General features: G+C 36.9%; 1 protein-coding gene across 3 annotated transcripts in view; it reads left to right on the forward strand.

The window, feature by feature from the left end:
• Window positions 1-27,477, forward strand: part of LOC116734284 (potassium channel subfamily K member 2) — a 31,903-nt gene extending 4,426 nt beyond the window's left edge. For all 3 annotated transcript variants that reach the window (XM_032585595.1, XM_032585594.1, XM_032585593.1), the window contains 5 exons: window positions 6,738-6,855; window positions 11,775-11,935; window positions 13,787-13,997; window positions 17,449-17,591; window positions 22,579-27,477. In XM_032585595.1, the coding sequence (XP_032441486.1) occupies window positions 6,738-6,855; window positions 11,775-11,935; window positions 13,787-13,997; window positions 17,449-17,591; window positions 22,579-22,935 (990 nt within the window). In that variant the 3' untranslated portion in view covers window positions 22,936-27,477. The remainder of the gene's footprint in view (window positions 1-6,737; window positions 6,856-11,774; window positions 11,936-13,786; window positions 13,998-17,448; window positions 17,592-22,578) is intronic.
• The last annotated feature ends 12 nt before the right edge of the window (window positions 27,478-27,489 follow it).

Genomic DNA, 27,489 nt, shown 5'->3' on the forward strand with positions numbered 1-27,489 from the left:
TGCAACATATAATGTGTAGATTAAAATGCAGTTTGTGTTCAAATCAACTGAACAGGTGTACCTAACAAAGTCGCCAGTGAGTTTAGGCCACAAGGTCACAGAAATCAAGAATCGAGTGCACGTTCTTTGAACCACTGTGATTACATTTAGTTTTTTTAATCCATAAAAAATATCTTTTAACAATCAAAGCTTAGAAATTACTGTTTTCTGCCTTAGATCTGCTTGACAAAAGAAGATGCCACTGTAACCTACTCTCTTACTTTAAAGAGATGTTCAAACATGAAATGCTGTATATTTGTTTCAGTGATGCTTTCAGTTTGAATGCATCATCTCAAATACCAAGTTTATTTACCTTTTATCTAAAGAAACTGTAAATATGAGCCAATTTGAAGCACTAACTCTAATAACAGCATTAACACTATATGCTGTAAAGATCAGGTGCAAAAACTGACTTTGAATAAAATCATAATTTTATTCAAACCTTTATCATAATGAAGACTTTTTTCCCCTTACCAGTAATCCTGTGATGATTGTTAAACACACTCAACCAAGATTGCTTGAGAATAATGCAACTGACCTCTGCTGACACTGTATTACTCAATACACAAATATTTACTACGCTGAGCAAATTGAGTTAAATTATGCTGTTTTTAATTAAGAGGACTTGATGAAAAGTCATAATTTTATAGGGTTTTTTTTCTCAAAAGGTTCAATTTTGTCCTTGAAAGTGGGTTTTTCTGTTTTACATTTTTCAAGATTTCTACATAATTTAGACTGAAAACAATAGATAAAAAGATATCCTCGTTAAAAAATGAGAAAATTCACAATAAATGGTAGTTTTGTTGTTGTTGTTGAAACAAAGAGTGTTTTCTTAGGCTCCACTAAGTGGCAGTTTCAGTTTCTATCGATGTTAAAACAGTTTTATTTAACTGTTATGGTGACAATCAGGTGTGTTTAGAAGCAGGAAGTTAAATATTGTTTAAAAGGATGAGGACAGGTATCGAAGCAGGAGTAAATGAGATTTCTAAGTTCACGCAAAGATTTCATGAGGCTGGAAAAGGTTAGACTTTCTCTTCTAAAGAGTTTGGATTCCATTAACATACAGAGTAAAGGTTAATGTTTATGAATTCTCCACATTGAACAACAGTAATGTGCACGGCAGGGCTTCAGGGAGACAAATCCTGCATTATACAAAGAACACTGCTGCATCTGCAGATGATCTGGTAAACAGTCAACATAAGACACAGGATTGGTTTTCCATTTTTGGAGAGACACTAAAATCTACTGAAAGCTATAGCAATAAAACAGAAAAAAACAATATTAGACTCATCCAATACTGTACATACAGTACATTGTAGCTCACACTAATGTTTTAGTTTGTCATGAAATAAACTCTTCTAAAACAAGTTGAATGTTAGTAATTGGCATCATGTTTCTATTTGTACATTTAGGCAATCTGGTCTCATCCGCTCATTCCGAAGAAAAGTTGCTCCATGTTTTTCCATCTGTTTTCATATGAAAAACAAAAAAAATCACGTTGTACCTGAAAAGCAGCCCATTAACATCATTTAATTGCAGTCACCATAAAAAGATCTGCAACGTTTATGCTGAGCTTTATGAAAGTCTACATTGAGCTTTGTTGGGATCCTGCAAATCTTTCACTGACATGAATTTCTGTCATTGTCTGTGCTGGGATTCTGACAGTGTCATACAATTATCTATGAAATTGTCAAATTGAGAAGGAATTTGACCTAAATTCAGACTGGAGCAGGCAGGTGAGATGCAAAATAAAACTTCTAGCACAGAAAAACTTCAGTATTTCAGAATTGAAAACAAAACAAAAGGAGACACGATGAGTGCTTTTGTCACAGAGTGCTATGCTTTGCTGAATAATTCTGTTCATTAATTTTAATCTGTGAAACAGTGAATGCTTATATCTTTGCAAGAGGAGTGAAAAGGAACCATGCACATAAAATTAAATGTGTTTTTATTTAGTTGTTATGAGCCGATTGTACTGAGGATGTCAAACCTGGAGTAGTTTCCTGGAGTTCTGCTGAAAAAAGATTGTGTTAAAGCCTCTACGATTGGTGCTCAGGCTTTTGCTTCCATTTCCTATTTTTTCTCTTTAGTGACCTTATTAATTATCAATCAATGATTACAATTCAAGGACAGGACTTCTCCTAAATTGTGTTATAATTCTTCTTTACATTTGAACTACAACTTGAAATTCTATGTGTGCACACCTCCAAATGTGTGAAGACGTCCTAACAATAAGAACAGTCCGACGGGGAATAATGAAAACCGCAAAGCATACCAAATATGATAACTGATTAGCAGCACTGAGAGGGATTCAAGTACATGAAGCAACAGGATAAACAATCAGAATCCTACAAGGATACAAAAACAAGAGAATCAAACCACTAGTTGAATAAAACATCAGACAAACACAAATCAAACTCAAAGCCTCTCATGTCTCAGAACCAAGAGAACACTAGAAATGGCAGAATGTTTCTATATATAAAGTGTAGTTCTTTTTTACTTTTCAACTTTGATCTCAAGATCTGGAATTATTTTTGTGTTATTTTGAATTCTACACCATACATTCTTTGACAGTACAACTGGACATTGGCCTTCAATTACCAAAAACTTTTTACTTTTGAAGTTCAAAGCAAAGTGAAATACATACATTTGATCAAAAACATATCTATCCTTTGAGATCAGGTATTTGGACTTTTGTTTTTGTTCATGAGCTGAATTCTGTTCTTAATAGTCTCCCTGTTCAACACAGCTGTTCCCCATGAAAAAAATAATCGTTTTTAAATTTGGTTTAATCTAGCCTTTATTATTTTCCAAATTGATTTCAGGTTATCAGGTCTAATTGTGTTGTTTTAAATTTGTATTTTCGATCGCTTATTAAATCCCATATGAAAACATTGTCGTGTTATACAGCTAGCATATTCTAGGACAGACCACCTCTGTTAATTATGGTTCAAAGTCAGTACTTTCTTCTGTTGGAAGCATGTTTCCTTTTGATACTCTCAGACTAATTGTAAGACAGCTTTCCACTTTCAACCAAAGATTACTCTGATCCTTTTGTTGCTTCACAAAAATGTTACAGCATTCGTCAGCTCTGCCTATCATCTATTAGTGAGCAGGTCAGTGACTGAGTTAAGCAACCTTTCAAGCAACTACTTTTCCTCTGATGATTTATTGATGCACGGTTTCAACCCAGGTGCCATTTATTCACTCTTTACTTTGCACAAACACACAACTTTTTTCTAAAGCTAGTCAGCAGACGATGAAGGAGAAGTGTGCTCTCAAAGGGAGTAATTAAAAAAGGTAAGCTATATCAAAAAAGGCTTTGACGATTCAGATTCTCTCAACTGTTTGGTTTAGCTCGCCGACAGCCTGCATGATGTCCACATACTTTTGCCTTATTATGGATAGCTTTGCGTGCAAATGGCAGAGCAGGGAAGAAATGATAAGCTCACTTGGGTGGAAAACAAAAGGGAATGACTGAGCCTTGCCTCGCCGAAGGATTTCTTTGGAGGAACAATGGATGTGAGGTTTTATCTTTTAACCTCATTTACATTTGTTTTTAGGCTTCTGAGAACATTCATGGCACATAATTTCCATTCTCTTAATCAGAAAAATGATACATGGACATAACAAAATAAGCATAGATGGTTGATTTTTTTGCATTCATAGACTAAAACGACTTGTATCATGATGGCTCTCAGTTTCTTTCTGGTCTGTTCAGATTTATCAAACTTAGAGTTTAAAATTTAAAGTGATGCCTGAGGCCATGGTTCCTAAACATACTAATGTTCCCCAAAGGTTTCAATTCCTACCTCAAGTGGAGAAATACCTCAAGTATAATTGTTTTATTCTGGAGCTCTGGGGGAAGCTTGGAGTAGAGCTACAGCTTCTCTACATTAGGGGAGTCAACAATGAAGGCTGTTCTGTGCAAAGCTACAACTCACTATTGAAAGCATAAATATGCATAAAACACATAAAGTATCTCTAGGTAGAGGAGTATATTGGTTTTTCACTTGAACTAGTTATATTGGTCCCATCTCAGATAAGGGAAAAACAGGTAACAGAAGAAAGTCACTCATTGATGAATAATATATAAACTGCACCGTAAACCCTGATCTGCAACTTCTTCAGGTACACCAGTTCAATTGCAGGTCAATGCAAAAATCAAATCAGGCAGTCATTTAGCAGAAATCATAGGAACTTAGAGGTCTAAATGCGATGAAGAGGATTTGGTAAAACATTAAAGAAAGCACCAGAATGAGGGAGATAGGGGATTTAAGGTACTTTCAATGTGGCATGACTGTTGGTGCCACACCACTAAACTGCTGAAATTTTCTTGCACAACTTTTCTTTAATTTACAGAGAATAATCTGTAAATACAAAAAACAAAAACATGTTGAATCTTGAAGCCCATGGGCTACTGCAGCAGAAAACCACACTGGATTCCACTCCAGCACTCAGCTATGTTTAGAAAACTCAGGCAACAGTTTGCAGTTTCAGTAACATATTTGGAAAATGTCAGGTGAGTTTCTGTCTAATAGCATTCAGCATTCAGATCCCTAAAGTATAGAGCGTTGTTGCTGACTGTGTCAGTCCTTTTATGTGCACCTCTTCTAATGGACACTTCCAGCAAGAAAATGCACGATAACATAAAGCTTAAATCATCTGAAACTGAATTGACAATGAGTAAATTCAGCAGATCCCAGTCCAACACAGCACCTTTGAGTTATGGTGGTGTCAGAGATTTCCATCAAGGATGTGAAGCTGCAAGCTTGAGGTGCAATTATGTGAACATGGAACAAAATCTCTGAGAAATCTTTCAGACATGTTCCTCTGTGCCACAAAAAAATCAAGATGTCTCTGAAGCCAAAAGGGAGTCCGACCTTTTTACTAGCAGGGTGCCAGTGTAATTTTGGTCTAGCTGTCTGTCTTCCCTCTGACTGACTTCTGAACTGTAAAAGAGCTTTTTCTCATTTGCTGTCTTTTTAATTCCACTTTAATACTCTCATCTTCACTGTCTTATGCAGAGGCAGCTTCCTTGTTGTGAATGAAAGAAGGCTCCATGTAACTAATGATGATGAATAATTATAAACACTGTACGCCCTGTGACATTTTAGTGACCCTAAATATTGTGTATGAACATCATTAATGGAACATTACTGTTCTATTCCAGGAGGTCCATTCATATTAAATTCAGTTAATGGAGATTATTCCATCTGCTGCTCCCTCCTGATTAAAGTTGCAAAGGAGATTTGATATTTTACAGGCTTTGAGTTTAAAAAAAAAAAGCCTCATAGACAGGAGATAAATGTTTTAAAATGTTTTCCCACAATTATTAGCATTAGAGTCAAAGGCTTGACTGCAGCTCTCCTGATGTCTCAATGCTTTTTGTTTTTTTCTCTCAGTGATTCTGTAAAGATCATAAGACCCAGCTGAGTTAACCTTTTGTCTTGAATGTGATGCACTGTACTGTTTCAACCCAAACGCAGGGTCAGTTGTAAATAACAAAAGGTGAGCTCAAGTCCATCCAGCTCTTAAAATGATTAATAGTTAAGCATGTCATTATGTTATACAGTACTGTTAAAGATAAAGATTTTTAAAGATTAAAATAAGAAGCACAGAAATTCAACACAAGTGCTATATTCCTGTTTTTCTATTTAAACGGAAAGATTTGAGCTTGAAAAATACAATAAAATCAGATCATAATATGTGTAATATTGAGTTCACATTTGAAAACATTAAAAGATTGTTGATAAGAGCTAGACTCAAAAAGCACTATTAAATGTTTGCATTAAATTAGGACTTAGGGTAAATATTGTACGTTTAAATTCTTAACCTAAAGTAATGCACTGTTGTTGGTCAAAAGTATGTACTGGTATGTATTTATTGAGAAAACTTAACTTAACTTGAACTTTCCTCTCAAAGACCTGAGTTATGATTTAGATGTAGGAAAAATGACTCGTGAACATCTCTAATTCAAATTTCAGCGCTTTGAGGAAAATTTGAGCTTTAAAACTAAGTTAGATGAAGCAAACAGATTAGAGAAATATAAAGAAAACTGTATTTTTAAGGATTTGTCTGAGGTTTATTTAAACTGCGAGAGAGCAAGGGGGGTCAAAACTGTCGGCAGAAATGAAAACGGCTAAACTGAATTCATCTTACCTTGTTTAGCATTCATGCATTTAGCAGCAGGGTGCAGAAAGTCACCAATTCACACAGAGTTAAGATGTTCAGTCTTTCACTCAAACACAATAGACAAAGCATGGATTTTAGAGTGAGGAAGCTCTTTGCATTTTAGTGTTCACATGGGAGACCACATGTTGACTAAAGGCTTTTTAAAAGGTAAAGTGGGTGTGAAACTTGGCTTTGGAAAACACAAAAATGTAAACAAGAATTAATTAAAACTGAGAACTTTTATTCCTTCCTTGAGTTTTACTCCCAACAGTCTTGACAGGTTCTTTGTGAATAAGATTGCAACTTAAAAAGAAAATCTTCCAAAGGTGACAGATGCTATTATCTTTTCTCCACTCTTAATTGGCTTCGTTGGATGTTTACCTCAGCTGTCATTTGTTTCCCAGGAGAGCCGTCGTGCCCCACTAATTTTGTATTCATCTTTTGAGTTTCTGAACTTATATTGTGTTAAACTCCCAACGAGAGCCACCATCTTAATGTTGAAACTGCTCTCCTTTTGTCTCCAGCAAGTGGTTTCGGCAGTTCGTGCTGGAGTGAATCCATCAGGAAATTTGTCCAATCAGACGAGCCTGTGGGACCTCAGTTCCTCCTTCTTCTTTGCCGGGACTGTTATCACCACAATCGGTAGGAAGAATGGTTTCTATCTAAAGAGAAAATAGCATCTGTTGTTTTCTGAGTCCTGAAAATTAAAATATATATATATATATATATATATATATATATATATATATGTTCCCCTTTTAGAGAGTAGAAGCATGGCAGAATAACTGTGTAATTTCAAGGATCATTTTGGCATGAAATTGCACCTGCACACACAAATTATAGTCACATCAGCTCCTGTCCAAGACTGCACAATGACTGCACTCCAGCAACAGTTGCAAAAAACTAATTTCCTCTACAAGATTACACTTTGATTTGCTCTTTCACTTCCACCCCAGACTGAATGGAGCCTATTTAACATCAGTAAGACAACGAAAACAATATATTCAACATAACTGACAGATGAATGACAGAACCGCAAGGATATCAAACTTCTCTTTCAATCTAGCCTCAGTTTGGTCATTCATTTATCCAACTGAGGAGAATTTCCACTAAGTAATTTTTGCTCTTTGCCAGGTTTAAAATGTTATCAGTTCTTGCAACAGAGCTAATATCCTGTTCATTCACAGCAACAGAAGTTAAATGCAGGACTCAAATTATAATTATAGCACATTACCCTTTATCTGAATGCCACAGGCTGAAAATCCACCATGCTTCTCATCTTTTTTTTACACAATTTGTCCCCTCTTTGTGTCATCTGCAGCTGTAAGAGCTTACTAATCAGGAAAAAAGAAGTAACGGCTCACACAAGCACACGCCTTACAGACTCTTGCACATACACACACACACACACCCGCATTCTGACAGCTCATCTGGCTTTTCCAATTGGACCTTGACAGATCACTGTGTCTGTTCAGTGGGTTGTTGGGCTCCATTTCACATCTCCAGCACCCTGTCAAAGCTCAGTCTCTAATGAGGAAATTAAATGCACTAAAGTGTAATGAACTGATTTGGCTATCAGCTTGGAATAAGAGTGTGCTTGTATTTTCACATGAATGGCCATAATGTGTAGGCAGAGCATGCTCTCGATGAGCACTGTAGTATCAAACTATACAACCCACATGCAGCCCAGACTCTCACCAGACTCTTTTCCAGTTTCCCAATGTGTGTTGCACAATGGAGAAGTCATGTTTCTTTTTTTGAAACCAGTCACAACATGATTACACACATTCACAGGCTTCTACCACATCTGCTTGGTGGGCACCTGTAGCTTATTAAATATAGGCTATGTCAGAGATCATTACTAAGATGCACATTTTCACATAAAAACTGAATTGCTATAAATGAATATTTTAATCTTTGCAAAGGCCACAGCGCATCAAAGGTATGCACAGGCAACCCCCATTTCACATTTTGCATTTATGTTATGGTTTAACACAAAGTAATGCATAATGTGTAAGAGAAAGTAAAAGGGTCTTTCAAAACCATTTCACAAGAGTAGCATGCATATAGTCAGTCTCCTTCTGTCCTGACAGCCACAAATAAAGATGTGCAGGCTTAGTTAGGAAACAATACCCTATGCTTTAAACATATAGTAAAATAAAAAATAACTATTCAATCCATTATATATAAATGAAAAGAGTACTGTACAACTGCAATACCACAAAGACATGGCCATCACCTAAAATGCCAAGCCAGAAAAGGTCAGCTTTAATCAGAAAAGCAGCCAAAAATCTGGAGAAGCTAAAGAAATCCACAGCTCAGATGAAACAATCTGTTGACTGGACAACTATTGGCTGTGCCCTTTAGAGAAGAGTGATAGGAAGAAAGCTAATGGTAAAAGAAAATGATAAACACTAATTTTCTTTGTGCTGGTGTTTTACATAAACTGCCAATAAGATTCATTGTTTGTGCTTGTAACGTGACCAATTGTAAAGAATTTCAAGCGGTGTTAAACATTTTTGCAAGTCACTTTGTAGGCAAAGAGTAATTTCTGCGCAGTTGTTTTTTTTTTGTTGTTTTTTTTAGCTCACTGATCCAGAGAAAAAAGCTCCATGGCTTCAGTTCAAAGAACAGAGATCTGTTTGGCTTTCTGTTTTTGTAGAAATGTCCACATAAGGCCAAATTGCATAAATGAAGTAAGGGTGGTAGCAGAGGGCAAAAGCTTTGATTTTTCTGCAGAAACCTCCCTCCCAGGTGGTGATTTGTGTGCTTTGTCTTTGCAGCCTGTTAGTGTAAACAGCACATAATTGCTGTGCTGTCTGTGGGCAATCATAATTTTTCCTGATTGTTCCGTTGCCTTCGTGCTGTTATGTAAATAAATCAGACACAGAGGCCGTCTCTGAAGCCAGTGTGTCATTTTGTCAGAGAAATCCCGGAGATGTAATTTTTGTTTTTGTTTATTTAGATCAGCTTGAGATTTTTGAACATCTGTTAAAATCTGGGGATCTCTTTGTCTTTGCAGATAATTCCCATTGAATTGCCCGAACTAATGAAAATCCCCTCTCTCTTTCATCCCTACTGTAAATTCAGAAAATTAAATATGAATGAGGCATTCGTTGCTGCTCCTGTGATTATCCTCCTCTCTCCTAGAGCTGAATTTGTGATTGATCTCACTGTGTCAGATCCCCTGGGATCTCTGTGTTAAATCTGTCTGACTTACAATCCATTTACTTTCCACACTACCTGGATCAATACCAACACTCAAAGGAATCTATTATTTCTAGGTTGTAACAACAGGAATGAACAGTTTTTACATGCTTGTCTCCCTTTGATAGCAAAATAAACCTTTTGTGGATTGCAGTAATGTAATGATTTGGTTATTATAAGCCCTAAATAAGCTAAAAATCCCTTTGTGTAAAATTGTTGGGATTCCCATAAATTAAAACTAATGGGAAACAAAAAAACCAGCATATCCTTCATTAAATGATTTAAATATATCATAAAATAGTTTAATTACCTATTAGTGAAGATATCAGACTTACCTTTTTTTCTCTTCATGACCTTAAACTAAAGGCCACTGGTCTTTCATGCCCATTATACAAGTATTTCCTCTTGTATATGAATCACTACATGGTGACATGATTGAATGACGGATGTCGACGTCAGTCTTTTTGCTGAAAAAATCATATTTATTATTAATGGAGCATCTATAGTAAGGTGTACACCAATGTATTCAGATGAACTAGTTTTCCTTTCATAGAAAAGGATCAAGGCAGATAAAAGTGTTGGAAAAATTTAACATTTTTCAGACAGACAAGTGCCTGAACTAGAAAAACACCAGGAAGTTGATCGTTGAGCAGAATTTGCCATTGTTGAATAAAAAAGAGAAAAGAAAGGGTTAACAATGTGATTTTTAAAGGCTGTAATTCTATCATTCATTGAGGTGGAGATGATGGAGGATTTGACTTTGTGATGCAAAGAGATAAACTTATACTGCTTAAGTTTTTTTTTTCTGGAGTCATTTTTCTGTTTAAACAGTTTGTTCTTGGCAGCTCAGTTTCAGTTCACTAAATATGGGAGCTGGGGTTGTACGGCATTTTGTTTCTATATGTTTTTAAATTAGACTTGGCCGGGAGAGCTTTATAAAATCTCTGCATAGTGAATCTCTTACTTGGAACACTCCAACCAAATTTCACTGTTGCTTCCCTGTCCATGAATACCAGATTCTGGCTATTTACCTTGACACTAGGAATGAAAAGAAAACAATTATGAATTGATTGTTTTTTATAAACAGTTTAGAATTTGTCCGCTGGAGTCCTGTCACGATAACAAATTATCCCAGAAGTTATTACGACAAAACATAATGTCTTGTTTTGAGACCATTTTCAAGTAGTATAATGGTAATGGAATAATAACGCTAGAGCACAATCTCAAAGATCGAGAAAGTTTAAATTTTAATGAACATTTAACACTGGAACTGGAAGACATTTTAAATATCCAAAATAAATAAACAAGACAACAGAAACAACAAATAAAATAAATTATGAAGTCTCTGTAAACAAAATTGTCCTTCAAAAAAAAGGGCTAGTTGAGACCAAAGCACCAGACTCAAGACTGTTTTTATCTAGTTTTTGGAAGAAAGAAAGAGAAAAAAAGAGAAAAACGATAAATCATTCAAATTAAAATTGAGTTTGTTTTAATTTAGCATGTGATTATTTGATTTATTTCTTATTACGACAGGCCTAGTCTCCTGTTTATCATTTCCTGGCTCCCCTGGAATTAATCATAGAATTACTGAGATATATGATTGACAATTTCTCTCACATTAGGTGTCACTCCGGTCCAGCCCAAGACTAGAGAGTCATCAGAAGGCTCCCTGTAGCTTACATGTATTAATAAAAGAAAGTAAAATTTAGTTCATTAAACACCTGTTGAATAATGAAACTGACAGTGCACACTATGTGATGCCTGGAGTCAAGTTTATGCAAGGAAAACATCTCTGAAGCTCCTTTTTTTAACATGTTATTGTAAAGCTGCACTTTATAAGCAGGTTTGAAGAGGAGAAGCCATGAACAGATCTGTACTTTTGTCTTATCTGAAAGTGCTAAAAGTCAGCAGAAGGTTCACTTTCTCTTTTCATATTCCATTCGTTTTGCTTTGAAATTGCAGGAAACCAGCTTGTGACTGAATTGACTTAAAAATTATACAAGACGCAAATTGAACACATGCATGTTCAGCAGCTGCTCTTTCTTTCTGTGCATGTACAGCCTCTGGAGCTACAACATCCATATCTATGCAGTATTTTGTTCTCTAAAATATACAAATGCATTTACAAACTTCTTGAATTTGAGCAAATCAAATTAGTTAAGCAAGAAAACAGGTCTTGTACCAAATGAGTTAATGGCAGAGTAGGAGATCTGTGTTGTTTTGCTTCCATGCAACCAATGCTGGCAGTAAGAGGTACACAGTTATTAGGCAGCAATAAACTGTGAAAATAACATGTTCTGACTTGAAGTGGAATTGTTTTTGTTCATTTTCCGCCTGTCTCTCCGTTTTACCAGGATTTGGGAACATCTCTCCCCACACAGAAGGAGGACGGATCTTCTGCATCCTCTATGCTCTGCTGGGCATTCCCCTGTTTGGATTCCTGTTGGCCGGTGTCGGCGACCAGTTGGGAACTATTTTTGGAAAGGGCATTGCCAAAGTCGAGAAGATGATTGTGGTGAGCAACATTGGGAATTTTTTTTTTTTTTGGATGATCAACATAACAAATGCAAGGCATTGAGGAGAGCAGTGGAAACCAAACTAGATATCGTTTGTCTGAGAGGATGAGTAGAGAATAAAAATTTGAACTGAGGCCTGATTTATTCAAGTGTATGCTATTCCCTGCTGTCCTCGCCCACTCTTCAACAAGAAACTAAACCAGCCATATGAGCAGCAGGTGGAGAGGAAACTACTTCCCAGTGAGACTCTTATAACCCTCACCATGCTTTGTACTTCATCACTCAGCTCATCACCGAAAACTACAGTGGCTTTACAGTAAATGTGTTTTCATTTAAGAACTAGGAAGCCCTTATTCTTCAACCAAACTCACATCTCAGGAAGCAGCCAACTTCCTAGATTGAGCGAGATGGTCAGTAGCGTATGGGATATCTGACAAGCCGGTCAGACAGACAGACAAACAGATTGATAAATTGATCTTTGATAGACTTGCTGGCTGGGGGATCCCTACTACAAGCCTGTGGACAAATACAGCAGGAGGGCAGGACATGCCACTATTCTCGGTGTTGTGAAAGGCAACCATGTCTGATAAGAACAACCTTCTGATTGCAGATATGTCACAACTGTTTTATCCCTGAGCTGGTGCTTACTGTTGTGGGGAAAATAAAGACTTTCAATTAGGTGTTATCACTAGAAACTGGGGCCACAGCCAATTAATCTCAGGCACTACTCCAAAGTCATTTGACTGGAGATTGATGGCAGATTATACTCTCTCCAATTAAAGCCCAACATTTTACAGACATTTTCTGCATGTGCAGTTATTCAAAAAGACGATCTAAGCTTTCTGTTTTGGAGCAAAACCAGTGGCAGTGGCTATTTTTTTAACACCCAGATACTTGACAGCAACAGGTTAATTATGTTACTGATTCATTGCATGCTCCGTCACTCCCTCTGGAACAGGGAAGGTTGGAGGGTCATTCAGACAATAGAAACAGATGGATTACTACTGTCACTGCTGCGGGGGGGAAATGCTTTACTGCAACTCAGCTTTATCAGTCCCCCTTGGGAAAAAAGTAATGCTTGGTTTTCAACTAATTTTAGTATAGCACATCATCTTTAAAATTGACTGTATTCCATATTTTTGCACAAGGCACCAAGAAGGGATCAAAAACTAAGATCTGAGGTCTGTATGCTCTTTACGCTTCCCCTTAGACATACTGTTCTTAGGTCTTACATAACCGGGGAGGAAAAGGGCATGATGCTGTCAGCATGAAACCAGCTGAAGGAAGTCATCTCAAGTGGAAAAGCTACCCCAGACATCAGTTGCATGCATATGTTTCAACTCACAGCAGCTGTGAAAGAAAAGAAAGACTCCAGATTTCATATTACATTAGAATTTTTGCCCATCAGACTTACTGCTGAGTTCATTCAGACATCTACTACCATGAAGACAACTGAAATAACAAATTGAGACCATTGTTTTTTAGCAGATGACAGGTATGAGGAGACATTCTGTATCTCATCCTGATTAGGAGGATTTTTCCATCTAGCGAGGAAAGCATACCGCATTAACTCTGCAGTGTTGGATTTAGGATATAGTAAAACAAAACTTTATTTCTAGAAAGATGTAAACTATGTGAATGAGTAATGGTGAAGCAAATATAACCTATTATGAAAAGATTCATTTTCAGATAACTTGAAACAACACAAAAAAGTTCAATGGGTGGGGCATTTTTGAAACCCTTTCCTGCTCTGGTAAAATGTTCAAACCATCAATCACTTTGTCACTCTCTCTGGGGTGTTTGGGTGTGAAACTTCTCAATAGTTTCCTTCTTCTTATCCTTTTTATCAGAAATGGAAAGTCAGCCAGACAAAGATCCGCGTCATCTCCACCCTGCTCTTCATCTTGTTCGGGTGCCTCATCTTCGTGGCCCTCCCAGCTGTCATTTTCAAACATATTGAAGGCTGGAGCACGCTCGAGTCCATCTACTTTGTCGTCATCACCCTCACCACCATTGGCTTCGGAGACTTCGTGGCTGGAGAAAAAGGTCATCTGACCGAGGGTATGTGATTTCGTTTCGCAGCATGTCTTTCATTTGTCTGACTGACACCTCTATTAAAATCAGTGTATTTATAGCAAAGCTGGACAGCTTGACTCAGTGGATGGGCTAAGTAGCAATGAATCTCCCACCAGCCAGTTTTTGCGATCCTTATACTTCATCACTGACTACAAATGGCTGCTATATGTTCAGCTCTCCCATCTGTTAAATCTAAGATTCCTTCTGAATTTGTTACTCATCACCTAAATGGTCCTTCAAATTTCAATGTGATAAGTATGGACTGGTTTGGATTAAGATAGCAGAGTCATCAGATCAAACTAAAATAATAAGTGCAATAAAATTTGCTTTTATTTACAACTGTGACTCTACATCCAGGGTATGGTAAGCTCACTGTACCACATAAACAAGCAAATAGGCAAAATCCAAAGCTAAGTTATTCCAAGCCACATATGGTTCAGTTTAAAATTTGTGCTTTTGGATTACAGGAAAATTTTGTTTAGTTACATTTAGACCCAACAATTTTTCTTTCTCCATTTACACCATTGAAAGGAAGGATAAGGTGCTGGAACAGCTGCTGGACGACGTGAAATCCTATTTCCCGTGTCACATATTGCCTCAAAAATGCTTCGGCATCGCTGGCAGTCTGCTCACACTGTTCTGCATTTACAGTAATACCTCATGTGCTGAAAACTTTGTAGTACCAAAATTAATAGAAAATTCCAAAATTACATTGAAAGCAATGATGTGAGCCTCATTATAAGAACGATTACATTACGAAACACTCGTATCATCGTTCTGCAAGAGATGCACCTAGAAAATGTCTCTTGATCACAATCACCCACATTTTAACCTGATAATCCCTGACTAGTGGAAAGTTAAAAAAATAGAAGAATTTTCCAATCAGTGAAGCACCGTACTAAGTTCTAACAGCATTCAACATGACTCTTTTCCGCTATAAGATGAAGTCAGAGGAAGCATAGAAACTGTTTAAAAGGAAGTTACATACCTAATGTCAATATAAGCTTAAAGCAGCTTTACTGTTTTGATCCTAAGTACTGCATTTTTGTCAGTGCTACTTCAGTGAATAAAAGCAAAGAACATGTAGGTCCAGTTGAACATTTGAAAATAAATGCTTTTTAGGGGATTATTTACTAGTTTCAAAATATTTTTTAAAGTTCTAATAGCATAGAGCATAGTATTCTAATAGAATACAGCAGAAACATGTCCTTCAAAAATAATTGGTTTTGAATGCTGTTAGTGTTTTTAAAAGAGAGTACAAAAACCTCACCAAAAAAGGTTTGGAGGGCCTGATTAATTGTACACTGCAGACATTTTGTCCTGATATTAAAACCTGAAGCTGGTGACTTTAATATTTTAATGAGTTTTTAGAGATCAGAGCTCAAAAACATTTTTTCAAATGAACTGATTCAGCTCATTCTGCGTTGCAAAGTCTAAGTTGTCCTTCTGTATGTCATTAAGCCCTGTAATCAAAAGTCTGCAGCAGTTTATGTCTATTAAACTGAGCTTTTACTTTCAAATAAGACATGCTAAGATACATCATTCACAAATTCCCTATGGTTTTATGACCTTATACTTTCACCTTTTAGCATATTAACTCAGCTATTCAATAATCAGACTTCTTCTCTGTTAATCGTTCTGTTTCTTTCTTACTTCTGTAAAATTTAAGCTTCGGGTGCTGTTCAACATATAAGCACCAAGTTAAACTTTTTTTTATATATCTACCAATTCAGATATTTTGCCTCATTTGGATAGCTTGTTCCATAGGTCTGCTTGTTTCTTGTGAGATTTTGCAAACTTAAAACATGTCAGACCTGTTTTTGGGTGCCATTGTTGCCCGTTCTCTTTCTGGGTGATAAATTGTGACTGCTGACAGGCAGATGTTATTCTTAGTTGTATTGTGACATCTTTGATGAGTTTTCAAGTACTCAGTGTGACTTGGTTGGATTACTGCTCCTCATAAGGTTTGCCAATTTGTCAATTAGCAAAATTTGCAAATATGTTCTCACATGGGACCAAGTTGACAGGGATATATTTTACCCTTTGATAAATGAATTAGTCAACTAAAGAAATATTGTTAGCTGATACTAAAATTTATTCATATTTAAGATTGACAAGAAAAATACAAAACAGAAACAAATCACAGAGATTCATGGAATATCACAGAGAGTAACAGAAAGAGGTGAAAGAAACAAAGTGGGGAACTAATGGAAGGGAGACCAGGAAACTTAAGTGGAAAATATGATAAACAGAAAGGAACACTAATCAAAATAAATTAGTCCAAATGCACTGACAATAATAAATGCATAAAGGGACTAATGTAACTAAAAAACAACAAAGAAGATATGTCTATACAAACAACAAAGAAAATCTACCCAAATTATGTCCAAGATTCAAACACATCATGACAAGTATGAAGATTTAACTACATATGGTCACGCTAATGCAGTAAATGAACCTGGCAGGACTGAATGAGAGCCAAAACTGGAGAGAATAAAAGAGAGACACTAGGTGTGTCTTCATTAAAGTTTGCGCGTGCGTCCGTGTGTGTGTGTGTGTGTGTGTGCGGGTGTGTGTGTGTGTGTGGGTGTGGGGGTGTGCATGGGTGTGTGCGTGTGTGTGTGTGTGTGTGCAGCAGGCAGTTAGTTCAAGTTGACCTGCTTGGCAGATAACAAGGCAGAGGCAGATGGGAAAAATCACAAACACTTAGCTGCTAGATTAAACTTCCCTGAGCTGCCCTAGTGATTATCGATTAGATTACAGCACCTGCATCAGCCTGCAGTAGTTACAGTAAACTAATTAGCTTGGGATCCTCTTAGTTAAACATGCCCTGTAATGGGCACCCACATATCACTTTAAACTTCTTTTGCTCTGTAGCTTTTATAAATATGGTATTGTTGGGATTTAAATGCAGATGCATGTACAAGTACACCTCAGAAAGTTTCACACTGTTCATACATTTTTGAAGAATACACATCCTCTATTTTTGTTGCTTGTAGCTTATTCTAACAAACTGGCTGATGGTCATCATTATTAGATTTACTCTGAATGGACCAATTTTTTGCAGAGTTTGTTTTTTTTTTTTTTACTTCTTTAGAAGATGTTTGAGTAATTTCACATTGTTCTCAATTTTGATCCTGAAAACACTCTAAGATATTCTTTTTTTTCTGTGAGAATACATGTTTAGTTTAAAAAAATTAAATGTTATATGATATTTTGCTTTATATAAGAGTTTTATACATGTTATTCCACCACTCTCTTGCCATGAAGTGCTAATGAAGTTCTAATATCTGAGACAGATGACTTCTCTACAAGACTGACAAACCAACTCTCATTGTTATAAAACTAAATTGCCCAATTTATTTACCACAAGTAATTTAAAAGACCAAACAGGGTGCTCCACTACATCCCACTTGTTGTGTTGATTGTCTTACAGGTGGTTCAGAGAATCTCGAGTACCTCGACTACTACAAGCCGGTGGTGTGGTTCTGGATCCTGGTGGGCTTGGCGTACTTTGCAGCAGTGCTCAGCATGATTGGAGACTGGTTCAGAGTCATCTCTAAGAAAACTAAAGAGGAGGTATGTGCTGTTGTGGCTCAAGTATAAGAAATATATCTGAAGATCAAAATGTTGCATCTTGCTGAGGGCAGTGGCGGCTCAGGAGTCTTTGTACCTGATGAAGCTCTATAGAAGTACAGACAATTTACCATTTCCTGCAAATAAGTGAAAACATAAAGATTTCATTGCTAAATAAAGTCATTTTTCTCCTTACTGTGATGTGCACATCCAGGTATGCATGAGCATCCCAACAACTGTGTCGTAATATTAGCCTACCTTCCATTAGAAAGCTGTGAAGTGGTTTCTGATTTTCTAGTTTCTCCAAATAATCAGTCTGTTTTTCTAATCAAGATAAAAGTTAATGACTTGTAGCTGGCTGATTACCCAACACTGAGATTCTATAAATCCATCTGAATCAAGTTTCCCTCAAACAACAAATTGATTGGCTCTAAAAGCTTACTTCAGACTCATGCTGCATATGTGGAAGTTTAAACACTGATAAATAATCCGAGATAAAGTCAGACTGGAGCTGCAGTAACACACTCTCTGCCTCATTTAACTGGGAAAAATATGGAGGACAAATATTTGGAGAGCAGTTACTGATTTAGTGCATTCTGTGGACATCATGAGATGCTTCATATCTTGGTCTGACTAGTGATCTGCCTGCTTGTACTGTCGATAATGTCCAAGGCATCATTAATCAAATTGTTGGGTTTTGAAGAATTAATGTTTGGAAAATGTATATTATTTTTCTTTAACGCACACCTTATGTTTCCATAGTTACAAATGATGTCAGTTTGCCCATGGCAGCTTCTATTTATTTGGACTATTAATTCAGGTCATGTTTTTTATGAGTACTACAGCCAGGCTACAGCGTTTTTTTGTTTATTTTTTTTAACTACAAGAATAAAGTCATAATATTACAATAATACAGTCATAATATGACCAGAATAAAATTGTAATATTAGGAGAGCGAAGTATTAATTTTACGAGAACTCCAACACGAAAAATAGATGGAAATTAAAATGAAGAAAGTTGAGTGTCATGTAAAATTATACTTCGGTGTAAGTTTTACAAATTAAGAAATACTCCATCGTTTAACACATCAGCATCAAATTATAATCAGTAGCTGAATGTCTGTTTCAAAGAAAACCACACAAACTGAGCTGGTTATGTCAGATCTTTATTCCTCTAGAAGTTTATTTCTCATTACATTTTTTTTCTTAACTTTATTGCATTCTTCTGGTAGAAATACATCTTTATTCTGCTAATAGTTTGACTATATTTTCATAATTTAAAAAAATCTTGTAGTCTGGCCCTAACACTCCACTGTATACAACTCACATAAGGGATGAATGAAATAAAAGCCACTTTTTGAACATATTTTCTATTACTTATAATTTTAGAAAAGTAAGCAAGAAGATTTAAATTGGAAATTGAGTCTGGTCTGGAAAAAAATTGGAGATTTTATTTTTAAGCTGTACCGCCTAGCCTTAATATGTGTTACATATGTAAACAATAAAAAGACTGATAGTGATCTACAAAATATATCAAAAATATGATGATATCCGACAGTTAAACAAAGAATTCAATGTTATGCTGCTGTTCTGTGCTGACCTCTAAACATCTCTTCACCGTCACATCGGCAGTGTGTGTAATATGTTATGTATAGAGATATTTACAGTAAGCCTAAGACCACAGTGACACCCCATTGTTTACTCCCCTCAAGCCATGAATCTGAAAGCGATGTGTATTCATCCTGCCCTCACTCTGTGAAGTAAATACAGGCTCACACTGGACGTCTGCTGGAGCTGAGAAATAGAATACCTTGCTGTTACAGCAGGTTCATAACTCACATGAAAAAATAGATAAATTAATTAATTAATAAATAAATAAAAGCCACACATCCACATACACACATCTGCTCTCCTCCTGAATTCAAACTCCTGCCCATCTTATTTTCTTTGACATAGGGGCTATTTGGAAGTATGCAGCTTTTTCCACCCTTCTGCTGGCATATTAAGTGTACGTCTGAGGAGGCTGGGAGCTGTGCAGAGAATCAAATCATTGGGAGAGGCGGTTTTCAGTGGGAGGTTGCTGGAAGGAACGAGCGTCGATGACGAGCAGGCAGAGAAAACGAGTAGACAGAAGGTGTTTTCTCTTTTTTTCCCAATGTGCACACACATGTGCCATAAATTTCAATTCAAGTGCCTCTTCACCCCACGCTTCACCTCAAAGGCTGCTAAATAAATACGGACCCTAGAGAAGGAAGGCTGATGCAATATTAAGGTGAAACCTTTCAATAACCATGGATGCACTGGCTGTCTGTGTCTATAATACATACTGTGGGCACCTTATACTTTTACAAATCTGTATCAGAAAACTGGCTTGTCTTATTCACTGATGGTCAGTAAGAGATACAGAATAATAAAACTAGACGTGATGACTGGGTGATAGTGACTGTGTAAAAGTCACAATCAAGGCATTCTAGGCCTTAGAGACAAACCCAGTGGGCACTACCCCCAGTATAAATATTGTATTATTATGAATATTGCACAACATCCCTTATAGATCTGTGCATGAATTGAATCGAATAGCAAGGAGCTGCAATTCTAAGAAAAACCTGTTTATTGCACCAGTCTCAAAAACACCATCCTTGGATATTGATTTCTTCCTTCCCGTTTTTCACAAATCTTCACATCTGCAGTCGGCCACTTTGATAAATGAACAATAACGGAGAACAACAGCGTGTAAGGTTATAAAGTTCCTCCATGTGGCTTGCTAATTGGAGCACGGGCAAGGCATGTGGGAGAGTGCTGGAGGGAAGAGCTTTTCAACAGCTGTCTGAGGAGATTAATGGAGGTGCCATTTATGATCTCAGTGAACTTTTTTGTCAGCTGCGCACATTAAAGAGGCTGAAGTTATTAGACGTGGTCAGCCTGACAATCAATGCATGACTTTTGTTCTCTTAATACATTTCTGGGTTAAATGCTTCAGGGTTTTAAGTGCTTCGACATGATTTCATCCATTAGCAGATAGTCCAAGTTTTCTAACTGAGTCAAGGCTTAGATCACAGAACAAAACTCTGAGTCTTGAACGTTAATAGTTCACTCAAAGCATCTGAGGTTTAGTCACGGCCTTAACTAGTTCAATTTACTGGGTACATTGAACTAGTTACGGCACGTTTTCTTATAGACAGTCATATTCAATATGATGCAACACATTCTCACTCCCAACTCGTCATATATTGACGAGTTAGGACAATTTCTGACCATGCGTCACATATTGACGCGAAGGGTACCCCCTTCGCGTCAAAAGTTGACGACTTGGGCAGGGTCCTCCAGCGTCACATGTTGACGATTTGGGCAGGTCACATGTTTTACGTGGATTTTTCACGCGAAGGGTTCTCGTAACCGCTGCCGAACCTTCAAAACCCAACGATTTGGTTAGGTTTAGGGCAAAAATTACGGTAAGGCATAGTGTAAAACACCTCGCGTCACATATTGACGCGAAAGGGGTACCCTGCGCGTCAACATGTGACGAGGACGGACCGTCCCATGCGTCAATATATGACGAGTTGGGAGTGAGAATGGGTTGTATGATGAGGCTGTTTTGTCAGATTAAAAGTTACTTTTGAAACTATATTAGATTTTTTTTACCACTCACTTGTATTTTGTATTAAAACAAGATTTTTTAAGTGTACTTGGACTTTTGACTGCAGATGTCAAAAATTATATACTGTATATGGTTTACAAAGATGGATAATTTTAAATTGCTTTGTATTGTGAAATCTGACATGCTGACAAAATGTCATTTCTGATGATCTTTGTTCTTTCACACGGTGCTCCATCCATCATGATGGAAAATGCACACATAATCAATAAATTGTGCCCAGATTGGTTGATGAAGTTGCTCTTGGAGGATGTTTTGCTGCCAGCCTTTGTTCGTGCCAGTAATCAGAGTTGTGAGTAAGCCCTCTCTCTTCAATAGCAGTCTATTTCTTTGCATCAAACTTTAATTTTGCTTGATACAGGGCACATATAGTAGCTCTCATCTTTCCCAAATAAATATTTTTTTCAAACCGTCATAAGCAGGATAATATTTTGGAGAACATAGCAAGCCTTTTTTCTGAATTATAGTCTGTCCTTAATCTTTTCTGAGACAGTGGGGAACTCTTTGGCCAGAAACCATTCTGGTGCTTCTTGGGTACTCTTAATCATCTTGAAGTTTTCTTTCCTGTAACTGAAATTCTCATTTCCACATTCTTGATGACTGAGAAAATTATTGTTTTTAGGAGTAATGTTCTTAACAGCTTGAATAGTTATGAGTCCATTTTGATGGAAATGATAATAAATTCAAAACTGAGTGAAGAAAAGTCTAAAACCAGGCTGTTTTTTGTATCCCTGGCTTACAAAATCCTTATTTGTTTTGGTGCAACATGATGACAGACATTTTTCATGCCTTGATTTTAGATAAAGTAAAATGACCAGTACTGGTAAAAACAACATGGTGAAAGAGATAATGAGCTTTAGCCTTTACTGAAACAAGCGCTTGTGGCACAAACACCCACACCATTTTCAAATAAAGTCACTAAAATCCAAATTCTTCCTAATTTTGATACCAAGTTTGAACATGTAGATTTCTAAATGCATTAAGTTGCTACCATGTATATGGCTGATTCATACTGAATCAGTATTTAAATACTGATTTGAATACTTATTCAAATCCAATCAAATTTTAATACTGATTTGAATAAGTATTCAAATCAGTATTAAAATCTAAATACTGAGTTGTACAACTCTCAGTTGTACAACTTTCAACTGTTTCAAACTTGCAACTTTCAACTTACAGTTAAAAGTTGTACATAAAATTGTGGCCTGTGAGTGTGTCTTGGCTGAACTAGATGTTTGACTCAATGGGCAGCAATGGATCTGTCCTTAGGGTTAAAACTGTTTCTAATGGGAGCAACAGAGCCATTTGGACATAAATCTTCATTTTGTCTCTGCAGGTCGGGGAGTTTCGTGCCCATGCTGCTGAGTGGACGGCAAATGTATCAGCGGAGTTCAAAGAGACCCGCAGGCGGCTTAGTGTCGACATCTATGATAGGTTCCAGCGGGCCGCGTCCATCAAGCGCAAGCTTTCATCCGAGCTGGGAATTAACGCCACCATGAACCAGGAGATGACCCCTGGGAAGAGGACGCTGTCAGCCAACCTGGGCGAGGACAAAGAGATGTACCCCTCCTTGACGCTTTCTCTAAGTCCCGTCCCAGGGGCTCTCACCAGGAACGGCAGCTTGTATCTGAACGGCCTCAGTCCAGATTACGCTGATCGACAGGAAATCGCCATAATCGAAAACCTCAAATGAGTATCAGTACAATGAAGGAGATTCACTGTATTGAGCATTGCAGCTGTGAGACTGAAAACAAACTCGAGGCTTCAGTGATCATTGACTGATGCCAGACATTGATGAGGTACCTGAATGAAGCAGATTGTTTTCCCGTGATTTAAACACCTAAGCACAGATAAGTCATGAAGCTGTTCACTTTTGTCCATGTTTATCTCTTGCACAGAAAAAAGAAAACAGATTGCATTGAATCTATGGAAGGAGTCAGACTTTACTGAAGATGTGTTTGTACCTGAGCCAAATGGAACGAGATTGAAATTAAAGCGCAAGTTCAAACACTGCTGAAGCTGGAAGGAAATAAAAGTCCACCCTGAGGCTGCAGGCAGCACACTAGTCTTCTTTTTCCACAGTATTCCCTGGGAAACACGAAACGTAAGAAGCAATAGAGGGATCTGCACTCACCTCGTGACGGCCATCCTAATACTGGGATTGGATCAATGATCCCAATAGTTAAAAACACCAAATTATCAATCATAGGTCTATCCTGTGGTTCTTTACAAGCAGAAATCCTGGAAGGAATGTTCCTTTTCTTGTCGCTCATCTTCTGTTTACTTTATCTGCCTTGCATTTGCCACTTAATCAACCCTTTACTAAAGAGACGAATGTTGACATTTTGCTTTCTCCATTAACTATTCATCCTGAGGGATAATTCACTGGTGCCTTATTGAAAACACTGGACATATGAGGGCAACAAAAGACTCATGTCCATCTTTTCATGTGTTAAATTTGATCACAGTAGTAATAAGGACATTTTTGAAATGCATCGTGGACAGTTAAAGAATTTTTTTAAATACTTATATAGAACGTTTATAAATGAAAGCGGAGAACATAATGTTTTAAAGGGGAATGTCTTCTTGACACACTAAATAGTTGCATACTGTAAAGTGTTTCACCCATCAAACTCCAACCTTCCCCTGAGTCAAAGTACCATCTGTTTATGTCTTGGGTCTGAATAGAGCATTACCAGGGCTGTATGAGTTATTTGTCTTAATCTTCTCCAAGATTTTCTTAATGAGTAATCACACTTCAGCCATAAAATTAAAACACACAGCATTGTGTGTCATCACATTTTGTTTTGCATAGAAATTAATGCATACGGAGTGCCTTGCAAAAGTATATTTACACCTTGAACTTTGTCATATTAGAACATACTTTAAAAAAAATGCTTTACAAATTAAAAGACAAAGCTGTGGTGTGCATTTATATTCAGCGCATAAAAGTCAATGTTTTTGCTGAACCACACTTTGCTGCGGTTGCATTTCATTTGTGGTCTGCCAGCTTAGACACATTTATTTTAATATCAATAATTTGCTAAGTAGCGCAATCTTGTTCAGATTGGATTGAGAATATGTGTGATCATCAATTTTTAAATCTTTCCACAAGTTTTACATTGATTTAGTTCTGGGATTTGACTGGGCCCTTCTGTGACGAACATGATTTTCTGTATTAAAACCTTGGTTGCAGGTTAAGAATTGCTGAAAGCTGCACTTGTACACTATTCTCAATTTTTTTGCAAAACATCCACGCAACATGATTTTCATCTGATTTGACCAGACAGCCTATGCTCAAATGTTTGCCGTTTGCTTGTGGTAAACTTTAAATAGGATCTGCTACAGCTTCCTTTCAACATGGCTTTGCTCCCTGACACGTTTACATAAAAGGAAGATTTGTGAAGTTCACGACAAACAGTCGCCCTGTCAACAGATTCTCCCACCTGAGCAGTAGCTCTCTGCAGGTCTTCCAGGGCTACTGTTGACCTTTTGGCTGTTTTCCTTGAATTTATGTAGGGGTACTGGAGTAAAGGGGGCTGAATACAAATGCTTACCATGCATAATTTTCCTTCCATCATTCCATCACATGAAATCCTACTAAAATATATTAAACCTTGAGGTTGGAATTTGACAAAATGTGCATAAGCTTAAGAGATAAGAATGCTCTTGCAAGGCACTATACGGTGCTGTAGCAGTAAAGTCTAGGGACGTTTGAGGCACATTTGTTGCTTTGTTTGATTGAATTTGTCTGCAAACATTTCTCCACTTAGAGTAGATGGAGTATTTAATGCTAATACTGAATGTACACCACACTAAACCTTTCATTTAGCCTGCTGCATGTTACAGCACCGACTCAATAGCCAATAATTCAGCAGCAAATGAGGTTCTGCACTTAGGAATGGATGAACTGAATGAATGATGCCTCACTGTGGCTTTCGTAGTGAGAAAATTTGTGCATCTATCTTTTAGGCCCACTGGGTGATCACTGCAGCAAATCATGCTTTTTCTCTGAGTGTCCAAAATTTTTCTTTTGACACTTTTGTTCTTAGCCTTTCTTTGACATCCCTCTGTGTTGGCCTGCAATCTTATACTCTGACAGCAAATACTTCAAAAAATAGTTTTACGTGTTACTTGATATCATTTATAGAGAAGTCACATAATGTGTTAAAGACAGTAGAGAAATTATTATTATTGCTGGATTACTCAATTGACAGCAGAACAAATGGATTCACGTGGCAAAGGGGAGGTTAAAATGGAGAGAAAAGAAGGACCAAACTTACAACAAATGAGGAAACAAGAACCAGGATGAGAGCAAAAATCAAGACTTAAATACTGGGGAATGTGATCACTGAAGTGAACACAGATGGGTCTAATTAGCAGAATGGATGTCAGCTGTGAGGGAAGCATGCAGAGGTAACCGAGGTAGAACAGTGGAAATGAGAGTACACTGGAAACCAGGCTAGAGTACCAGAAACCAGAAAGAGGACACAACCCAGTAAAATGAATTAAGATTAAAAAATAAAAAGTCACACAGAAATTCAGAAACAGGTGCAACAAGAACATGATTTAAATACACAGAGCTCATGGAAATGTTTCAAAATAAGACTTTGGCTAAAGTCTGATTTTAGCCAATCATTATTCTCTAAAGAGAATAACTATAACCAAAGACTGCAACTCAGCAGAAAATAAATACAAACAGAATATAAAACTGAGGGGTTAACTAAATAAGGAAACCAAATAGTGAAGAAATTGCTACTGTACAGCAATCTAGGAACGTTACATGAATATCTTCAATCTATTTGAAGTTCTTTTGCTAAAGAGAGGATGATCGTTCACAGTATAAAAACATTTATGTATATGGTATTATGCAAAACCACCCAGACGTTTTCTGGCAATAAGTTAAATATATGTTTTTTCTTAGGTTGTCCTTAGCAGGAGCACTGATTTGTGCAGAGTGTAACATGGGTCCTTTAAGGCAGGAGCTGCCATGTGTTATCATATCATATCTTCACTTAAGGTCCATACATAATCTAGAAGAACAGAGACATTTGTTCTCTCTCCCAGAATAATTTGGATCTCTTCCAGCTTCTGGACAGTACTTTCTTTTCTCATGTACACATTATCATGTACAAACCTTCTTGTTAAGTATTGAACATGCTGACCAGAAAGAACTGTGTCATTGCTACCTTCAGCAAAAGAACAAACTTCTCTGTTCTTGCAGTATCTGTGTTGGCGTTAAGACTTTAGATTATAAAAATACGAAGAGGAGGTGAAATATCATAATATTTTGTTATTAAAAGTATTTTATAGCTTATTTAAATTTAAGGTGTAGATTTGAAGTGAAAGGCACTTTAAAGCTGAGTTGCCTTAGGGAAATCTATACACGTCTTGGTTTGGGTTCAGAAATCAAAGCCTCTCCTTCAAAAAGTCATCATGTTGCTTTTTGTCAGTCAATTCTGTGATTGAGAAGCTGTCAGTGAGGAAGAAAGACACAGCATGTTGATGGTGAGTTGTTCCATAAGGCGTCAGACCATGTGAGGACACATTCAAAGAAAGGTGTTGAATATTATGATAATATACATGTGCATTTGTGATGGTATGTGTGAATTTGACAAAAACTTGAAATATACGATATTTGCACCCACGGATGGGTTTTGTTTTAATATTGCAACATCATCTTCTCTTTCGGTAGCCATTTTACAGTAATTAGGTCTGACTCTCATAACCCCAACTCAAGCATGTTGAATGTATCTACCTATTCACGAGACAAGCCTCATTCTGAATGTAAACATCTGTGTCTTTTAACTGTGAAAACATGCCTTTTTGAAGCCCTGGCTCACATGTCCCGTGTTATACAACAATTATTTTCCACCTAGTCATAGGAATCTTTAACAACATTTTTACAATGTTCTCAAAATCCCATTACAGACTTAAACCTGGCTAGAGTATTTGCATGAGAATCTTGTAAATCTTTTGCCCAACCTGTGGAGCCTCATTCACACACAGTCACATTTTTCAAAACAACATGATTTCACCAATTGTTGCATGCTACTTTCAATGAATTTATAAACACTGGAGGTATTATGTACTATGCCAGGCTTTGCATTGACTCTTAAAAAGTATGACTCTTGTTTGTTTCCTGTATGTTAATACGTTGATGTTGCTATGTCACTTTAAAGTCATGACACTTTTCAGAATGTTTAAATTAAAATACTTTATATGCAAAAAAAAATCATCATTTTTG

This window comes from Xiphophorus hellerii, chromosome 15 (genome assembly GCF_003331165.1).
Source record: "Xiphophorus hellerii strain 12219 chromosome 15, Xiphophorus_hellerii-4.1, whole genome shotgun sequence".
NCBI lineage: Eukaryota > Metazoa > Chordata > Actinopteri > Cyprinodontiformes > Poeciliidae > Xiphophorus > Xiphophorus hellerii.